The sequence below is a fragment of a genome, unplaced genomic scaffold, assembly GCF_019419815.1.
Source record: "Pyrus x bretschneideri cultivar Hongxiangsu unplaced genomic scaffold, Pyrus_bretschneideri_v1 Contig87, whole genome shotgun sequence".
Classification (NCBI taxonomy): Eukaryota; Viridiplantae; Streptophyta; class Magnoliopsida; order Rosales; family Rosaceae; genus Pyrus; species Pyrus x bretschneideri.
The window spans coordinates 1,031,645-1,040,742 of NW_025999828.1; the positions used below are offsets into that span (position 1 = coordinate 1,031,645).

General features: G+C 38.9%; 1 protein-coding gene across 1 annotated transcript; it reads left to right on the forward strand.

Annotated features, from left to right (window-relative positions):
* The first annotated feature begins 267 nt into the window (after nucleotides 1–267).
* LOC125473446 (glyoxylate/hydroxypyruvate reductase HPR3-like) lies at nucleotides 268–2,525 on the forward strand. The gene is made up of 3 exons (XM_048576270.1): nucleotides 268–765; nucleotides 1,669–2,211; nucleotides 2,309–2,525. The coding sequence occupies exons 1-2, from the start codon at nucleotides 310–312 to the stop codon at nucleotides 2,191–2,193; spliced, it is 981 nt and encodes a 326-aa protein (XP_048432227.1). The 5' UTR covers nucleotides 268–309; the 3' UTR covers nucleotides 2,194–2,211; nucleotides 2,309–2,525.
* The last annotated feature ends 6,573 nt before the right edge of the window (nucleotides 2,526–9,098 follow it).

Genomic DNA, 9,098 nt, shown 5'->3' on the forward strand with positions numbered 1-9,098 from the left:
ATAAATCTATTAAAATTTCCTAAAAATCAAATTAAAAAATGCATAAACGAGACAAATTTGAGACAAGCTGTACGAACTCGACTTATATATCAAGCGGATCTACAGCCCATGCAAACAAAACAAACACGTGAGACAAATATTTTGCATGTCCCTAAACCCAAACGGCATCTAATTGAAAGAAAATGTTATTAAAACGCATTAAACATTAATCAATAATAGGAGAGATTCATCTCCTTCCCGATCCCCAGTTCCAGAAAAACATCACCCAATTGTCCAAAGTCCCATAATCCCACGACTAAAAATAATCCAATGACACAGGATAATCCCACCCAACTCCCTCAAGTCCTGCTTCTTTTCCCAAATCCCTGCTTCACAGTCCTGGAGTCCAAAGCCTCTCACAAGTTCCACTTCCTCAAAGCCTGGGACTCCCCTCTCCCTCAGGCCCAGTTCCTCCAGTCCCACGCTAACTCCACCCAGGTCCTCCTCTCCTCCGCCCTCGGACCCCCCATCACCGCCCAGCTCCTCCAATTACTTCCATCCTTGAAGCTCCTAATCACCCTCAGCGCAGGCCTCAACCACGTTGACTTTTCCGCGTGTCTGGCACGCGGCGTGCGCATTGCCAATTCCTCTCCAATCTTCGCTGCCGATGTCGCTGACATGGCTGTAGGGTTGTTTCTGGATGTCATGAGGAAGATTTCGGCCGCTAATCGGTTTGTCCGGGATGGGTTTTGGGTTAGCCGAGGAGATTTTGTTCTTGGTACTAAGGTCATAAATTCTTAGCTTACTTGCAGTTGTTTTGTGTATGTGAATTTAATCGATAAAATTTTTTTAGTGCTCCGGAACATTAGATACTTCGAGCATTTCAAACTATAGAAGCGCACTTTTTATTTGTTTGTTGGTGATGTGATGTGAAAATTAAAGATTGTCATTGTCAAAATACAGATTTTGATTGATTGGTTTTTATTTGCTTTTAATTCTTCTACGTTACATCAGCGTACGTGATGCTCCAGTTTTATCAACCGCTACAGCTGCTAGACTGAAATATTTAGATTAGAGCACGCAAATTCCACTCTCCATTGAAGCAATGAATCCTATTTAGTATTTACCGGTGCATTCTAGAAATTTTTTTTTTGGTGGGGAGCCTGAAATTGAATTTGGTTCTCCTCTCCTTGTCATGTCAAATCATTGGTTTGTAATATAGTGGGAGCTATATTACAAATGAACAAAGTTTGGAGGATAAGGAATTTTCGCACAAATGGGAGCAGTTCTTTAGAACTTTATAATTCTGTTATGTATTGAAATTTGGAACTTTATAATTCTGCTCTTTATTGAAGCAGTGAATCCTATACACCGGTGCATTCTAGAATTTTTTTGGTCGAGAGCTTGAAATTGAATTTAATTCTTCTCTCCTTATCATGTCAAATCATTGGTTGTAATATAGTGGGCCCGATTCTAACTTGTGTAGAGTCTTGAATTAAGGTCAAGGATTGTTACAATCTACAGATTCTCGAAAACAAATTAATAGAGTTCGGAGGAGCAGTTCTTTAGAACTTTATAATTATGTTATATATTGAAATTTGCATATAGATACTTCAATTATGAATCTATCTTCTTCTCTTTTTCTTTGTGGTAGCGATTTAAAGTGGTTTTGATGACTGGAAATTTCAGGTAGGAGGGAAGCGAGTTGGTATAGTTGGATTGGGACATATTGGCTTAGAAGTTGCTAAAAGACTTGAGGCATTTGACTGCAAAATCTTGTACAACTCAAGGAAGGGAAAACCTTCTGTTTCTTACCCTTTCTATTCCGATGTTTGTGAACTTGCGGCTAACAGCGATGCTCTTGTCATTTGCTGCGCGTTGACTGCTCAAACCCGCCACATGATTAACAAGAACGTCTTGTTGGCGTTGGGAAGAGAGGGAGTGATTGTTAATGTAGGGCGTGGAGCTATTATCGATGAGAAGGAAATGGTCCAGTGTTTGGTGCAAGGAGAGATCAAAGGTGCAGGCTTGGATGTGTTTGAGAATGAGCCTGAAGTTCCGAAAGAGCTGTTTGGTCTAGATAATGTTGTTTTGTCGCCGCATAAAGCTGTCTTGACAGCAGACTGTTTCACGGATTTGACTGATCTAGCAATGGCGAATTTGGAGGCATTCTTCTCAAATAAACCTTTGCTTTCCGAAGTGGTGAATTATTGAATAGCTTTCTGTTCGCAGGTTAGTCCTTTCATAATTTTGTGTGCCAACTTGCTTGCAATCCATTTGTTTTTTTTGGCTACTAAGTTGGTACGAACACTTTTCTGAGCGGATGCAGGGTACAAATAGTTGATACAATGAATAAGGCAACGAGAGAAGAGGAGGAGGAAGAAGTGTCATATTGCTATTTGTATTTGTTTGCGGAGTTATATGATTTGCAACGAATAAGGCGACAAGATAATGATGACGGATTGATTGTTAGATTCTCAATCTGATTTCATGCCTTGTGAACGTTGGAAAATTTAAATTTTAATTTATTATAATATGAAATTTATTAATTGAATAGAAATTAGAAGTGGTGTCTTTTGATAGAAAGATGTGTGTATTCAAATGAAGAGTTGCAACTTTTGACTCTTCATGAATAGTCACATGCTTTCCAAAGTGGTATCTCAACTTCTATTAATAGGGAAGCCCCGTGATTCATGAAGCCTTGTGATTTGGAGTGCTATTGTTACAAGGACATGGTTATTGTATATTAGGAGACAAACGCCTATCAACCATGAGCACCATAGTAGGACATAAACTTGTCTTAAGGATGAAGTGTCTAACACTTGTATCATCCGAATTTTCAGGTTTTTCTAATCCATTATGTCATGTTCATTTAACATTGGTTACTCATGTGCATGCATTAATTATTATATATAATTGCATGAATTATTTCTTAATTTTCAATGTGATTTAATGTAGCAAATAGACTCTAATTTTTCCAACAATCTTAGGAAAAGTTTTGGTTTGGTTGCTATAATTTTGTCATCAATTCCGAATTGGCATTACATAAGTGTTAATTCATAGTTGCTGCTTGTTTTGCATGATTGCATGCTTGGGTTTTTCATGTTAGTTTTGACTGTTAATTTAGTAAGTGCATGATCAGTTTGTAGACAACATATTTTGTATTCATACATGTATTGTTTCGAAGAACATGTCAACTATATATGTGTTATTTTTGTATTTTTACATATGCTTAATGTCGTATACGCAAAGTGATTCATAAATTCATAGTAAAGGTAAAACAGTGAAAAAAAAAAAAGTTGTTGGAAACAGAATTCCAAACCAAACGGTTAATTTGCACATAGTTTCGCATGCATGTTTGTCCTCTCTCTCTGAAACAATGATATATTTGAATAATCGATTGCAATCTTTCCATGTTAATATATGAAAAGGTGGGACAACTGTTATGAAAGTCTTTATTTGGGAAGTTTCTGTTCCTTGGAAGGCTTGTGAAATCAGTCTGATATATTGCTTCAAAATTTGGAAAATAGCTCAGCCGCATAAGTGCGGTTGGGAAACCTGCACCGATTTCTGCAAGTTTTTGGTTTTCCAGAAAAGTTTGCTCGTCATAATTGCAGACCAAAAGATATTTCTAAGAAAAATGAAGGACATCGTGGAAATGTCAAAGTCTGAGTAACTCTTTACGAAGGGTTGTCGCCGTTGGCGGGTTCATTGTGTTTCTTGGATAATAACTATTCAGATCAAAGTTATGACATAAATTTGATGCGCGAGTGCCTGGGAACGATCTTTAAATTTCGGGACAGTACATTACCACTATGTATGTTTGCTAACACCAGACACGGCTACCCTCTGAATGGACTTCCTCCATTTGCGGTGGCAGCATATCGAAATTTTGGCCAAAGTAAAGACTTGGATTGATCATTGGCCATATGTGAAATCAAGGGCCAAAGATATGATTGGAAGGCCAAACCATGTCTGTAAGTCACTTGGGATAATTAGATTTCACGAGGATGATGGAGGAGACTTTAGTCTCCTGAATGTGTTTTGTTCAACTACTAATAGTTAAATGTGACAACAAAAATGAGTTTTGCTCATGGATATAACCAAAGGAAATTCCTTTGAGAGGAATCACTGAAAGTGTGGGGGTGTTGGGTATACTAATCAAGATGTGGCTTCACTATATTATTGTTGTCTTTTATGCACCTTTTTAGCGTAAAGTTGCAATTAATTATCAGATTAACCATGTCTCCTACGCACCATTTCACTTGGAAAAGGTACTATGGCGATAGGGTATCCATTTTGGATAACCGCAGAAGATTCGTTTGAGTTCGATCATGTCTCAAGGCATGTGCAGATTGTGCAGACACCAACAATTATATAGTTGGTAAAGAGAAGATGCCTATTCTCCTTTCGCCATAAGGCGTTGCAGGGCATTAGAAAGAACATTTGCAGACCGTAACCTTGTTGCATTATAAAATATGCAGACTACATCTTGAGACAAAAAAATAGAATAAATTACATAAAACTACTTCAACTATTGGGCCAGTCATAGTTTCATACCCTATCTTTAAAACATTTCAATGACATACTTGATCTTACGAATTTGTTACAATTTCATACATTCCGTCATTTTGTCTGTCAATTCTTCTGTTAATAGTAACGTGGCTTGAGATAGGGTCAGGCCCACTCTCTATTAAAAAAATTTATTAAATATTAAAAACTAAAAAAATAAAATCATTTAATTTTTTTTTTTGGCATGGGGGACCCACCCCTTATCCCCCTCACCCTTTCTTCCCCATCCACCCGTGTCCCCCCAACCTTCTTTCAACGCCAAAACCAGAACCCCCCCCCCCCACCGCCCTCTCTTCCTCCATCCATCTCCACCTTCATCCCATGGCGCTCCTCCTCCTCCCCCTCCCCTTCCCCCTCCCCCTCCTCCTACACAGCCATCACCCTCACCAAATTAATCCCTATAACCAATTTCAAACAAAATACCCCAGTGCCACCCAAACCCTAATCCTAAATTTCGAATTCGCCTATTTTTGGAGAAAGCTTCGGGCTTTGCTCAAGGGTTTGTGGGTTTTGGCTCAGGGGACGAGAGGCAACTGTGATTGGGTTCTGGGGTCGAATGAGAGAGGGTTCAATCGGGTTTTTCTGGATTTTGGTTTGGGGTTTGGGAGAGGAAGTGGGGAGCAGCGTTGACGTGCATCGGGGGTAGGGGGGTTGGGGGAGCAACGGCAGAATCGGCCAAAAGAAAAGAGAAGAATGGGGAGAGAATCGGCGGAATCGATCACTTGTAAAAAAAAATTCTGGGATTTTTTTGTTTCAAAATTTGTTTGTTTCTGGGGAGAGAAGAGAAAAGTGGGGGAGTGGGATGAGTGGCCAGGGAGGGTTGGGGGGGGGGGAGATGTTGGCGCAGGTGTAAATCAAAGAACCAAGAAACGCTCCACAATATCTGGATTCTTCTTCTTATTATGAACGTTTTAAATCACTTGTTGCTTCTTGTCCACAGCATCAAATGAAGGAGGAGCTGCTCATTCAATACTTCTACGAAGGACTCCTTCCCATGGAACGCCAAATGCTTGATGCCTCGGCGGGAGGTGCGTTGGTGGATAAAACTCCGGGGGCTGCAAAAGTTCTAATTGCCAACCGAGCACATAATGCACAACAATACGAAGGTGTTGGACAAAGAGACCCCCCACGGCCACAAGTGAATGAGGTAAGTTCTATGCCCGAAATTCAATCCCAATTAGCTAACCTTACTTCTATTGTTTCTCAGTTGGCCGAGGGAATCAAGATTCATGGACCAAGTGTGTGTGGCGTGTGCTCTATGCAAGGACATGCCAATGATCAATGCCCTAAATTAATTGAGAATGGGGGTTGGGAATCCGCCAATGCCATAGGTTATCAAGGCCAAAATCAGCAAAGAAATGATCCATACTCAAATACATACAATCCGGGTTGAAGAGACCACCCAAATTTCAGATGGAGAGATGCACAACAACCTGCCCAACAAAGTGGATTCCGACAACCCCCGGGTTTCTATCAAAAGCCGTTGGCACCACCACAAGCCCAAGCACAACCTGCCCAAAGCAATGTAGGTAATTCAAGTAATAATGATAAGATTTTTCAATTACTTACTACTTTGACGCAGGAAGTCCAAACTCAAAACAAAGAGAGGCAAATCCAAGACAAGAGGGTGGACAATTTGGAGAAGCAAATGGGTCAAATTGCCGAATTTATGGGGCAAATTAGAGAACAAGGCAGATTGCCTAGTTCAACCGTTATGAACCCAAAGGGAGGATTTGAAACTGCTAAAGCCATCATGTTGAGAAGTGGTACACAGGTTGGAACAAACTCAAATACATCCAAATCAAGTCAAGACGAGGAGGACAAGCTGCTGCAAGAAGAAGCACAAGGAGCAAAGCCCACGGCCAAGGATGACCAAACCTTGCCGAATTCATCTAGTCCTCCTAAACCGTCCCAAACCACCAAGGTAAGTCCCAATTCGACTTTTTCTAGTTCTATTCCACTAAATGTGCCCTTTCCTGGCAGGTTTAGGCAATCAAAGAAGGAAGAAGCTGAGAAGGACATTCTAGAGGCCTTTCGGAAAGTTCAAGTCAATATCCCGCTCCTTGATGCGATTAAGCAAGTCCCGAGGTATGCTAAGTTTTTATCCTTAGTTTTAGTTCAATGCTTATGTTAATTTGGTTTTCCATTATGATGAACATGTGGAACTAATTTCTTTTTAGTTAGAGGTGAATTCAAAGCCATGATTATATGTTTTATATGAATTGATTACATCCAGATATTGTTTCTTGAGTCTTCAATGTGATTTGCTTATCTAAATTATCAAAACTTGTTTATGTGTGTTGGTTGAGGGTCGACACTTAATTTGCATGCATGAATTTGATGCTAGAGTATAAGGGAGTTTCACGTAATAGTTATTGATAGGAGCATATTCATGCGACTTAAATGGCTTGTTCTCGTGCATTTACGTTATGTTTCTTTAGTTATTTTAGTCCTTTATGCTTCTTTTGTGTGTTTTCAGGTTCTAAGGGCAAGGTATGCAAAAGGATGCCTTTTGGAGCCTTTTGGAGCAAATTAGAGATTGGAATGGATATCATATGCTTGGAGCCAAGAGGATGGACGAAATTAAAGACTTAAAGTAGGAAAGTTAAATCCTAAAAGACCTCATGTTTAAGCATCATTGAAGACTTCTACGCATTTTAGAACACAAAAACAACATTCCTTGCAACCTTAGGACATTGTCGTGTGTTTCCTTGTGTCTCCCTTCCTTGCCATGCAAGGAAGGGCTTTGTTCCCTATTTTTAAACACTTAAAGCATTCACTTATCATATCATTCACTTATCAAACCATTCACTTATCACTTCCATTCACTTATCACTCACCACATATCATTCATTTATCACTTAACATATCATTCATTTATCACCACATATCATTCACTTATCACTTATCATACTCATAATCATCTACACATTTCAACCATTTAAACATATGCATTTCAACTCACATGCACACCCACCTCTTTCCAACCTAATTCACATGCATACCTATTCTTTAAATCATCACATGCATCATCATCATGCAACCAACCTTGCCACATGCTTTCCAAGCTTTCTCCCTTCATCATTAAGCCACATTCACTCCCATTTCTCTCCCCTTAACAGCCCTAAACCGTCCATAATTAAAGGATCTCATTCACAACACAACACCACACCACAAACACATCCACCTTCCTTAGCCGCGAGTCTCCCTTAGAATCCAAAAACCATCTTCCATTTCCACCACTCCTCATCCATTTCCATAATTCCCCAACACTTCCATCCCCCCAACCAACTATCCCTAGACCTTATACTACAATAAAGAGGAAGATAAGAGGGCCTAAACGTTCATACAATTCAAGATTGAGTTGTTGGAATGTTTAGGCGTTTCTTTGATTTCAATGTTTAATTTCAATTCTCTTTGTTTTGTACGTATGAGGAACTAAACCCCCTTTAGCTAGGGGGTGATTCGAAACTATGTTTATGTTTGTAATATGATTTGATTACTTTTAATTACGTTTCATAAGTTGTGAATTCAATTTGTTTAACTATTTGATTGATATTCTATTTATGTATGTTTATTAAGAATGAACGCTTAATTTTCATGCATGAATTTGAAGCTAGAATATAAGTGAGTTTCACGTAATAGTTATGAACTTATATTCACAAGTAGTGGAGGTTGCTTATAAACAATCGCGTTAAACAAATTCTTGGCATAAGTTTCATGCAATCATAGTAACGAATGTCTCGTCAACACTTATAGTTTTCATGTTGCTTAATGATTCTTGCTTGTATCTCTATTATGCAATTCATGTAGGGAACTTGTGAGGAATGCTTTGGGTTGTCGTATGCAATCATCCAATTCATTAACTTAAGGAAACTTGACGGTTAATTTAAGCGGACCTAATTAACCCGGAGCGTTGAGAATTCATGGTTTATTGAAATGCAATTAGAAATCTTTTTATTATGCAAGTGTAACATGTGTGGAGATGAACCCCTTGGCTAGCATCCATTCATTCCATTTCATCAATTTCATATTTACATTATGTTTTCATTGCAATTTGTTCATTTAGTTTAATTTTCGTCCAAATCCAATCCCCTTTTATTTTGTGTAAGTTTTAGTCTTAATCTTTCTTACTTTTAGTTTTGCATTCTTCGAGTTTAGTATAGTGTTTTAAACTTGTTTTTACGTTTTTGAAGTCAAATCCAAGTGGTTAACAATCCCTCCTAATCCCCGGTCCAGAACGATCCCTACTTATACTTATACTACAATTGACAAAAAGAGGGTTTAATTTGTGTGCGCATAAATCACGCATCAAATTTTGGCGCCATTGCCGGGGATTAGCAACTTTGCTAATCCCTTGGATTGTTTTATTTTCGTTTGTTTTTATTTTTCCAGATTCTTAATTTTGTTTTGTTTCTTGTTTTAGGTACTAGTTCATGACTTGGAGTTCTCATCCGATTCGTGAACATATCCTGGAGTGATTGGGTTCTTCGTCCGGCTGCAAGACGTAAAAGAAAGCGCTACTTGGGAGGCACCCAATACAGTAA

Coding starts and splice junctions, on each gene's coding strand:
- LOC125473446 (XM_048576270.1), top strand. CDS start 310: ATGACACAGGATAATCCCACCCAACTCCCTCAAGTCCTGCTTCTTTTC. Junction 766..1,668: donor ATTTTGTTCTTGGTACTAAG/GTCATAAATTCT, acceptor TGGAAATTTCAG/GTAGGAGGGAAGCGAGTTGG.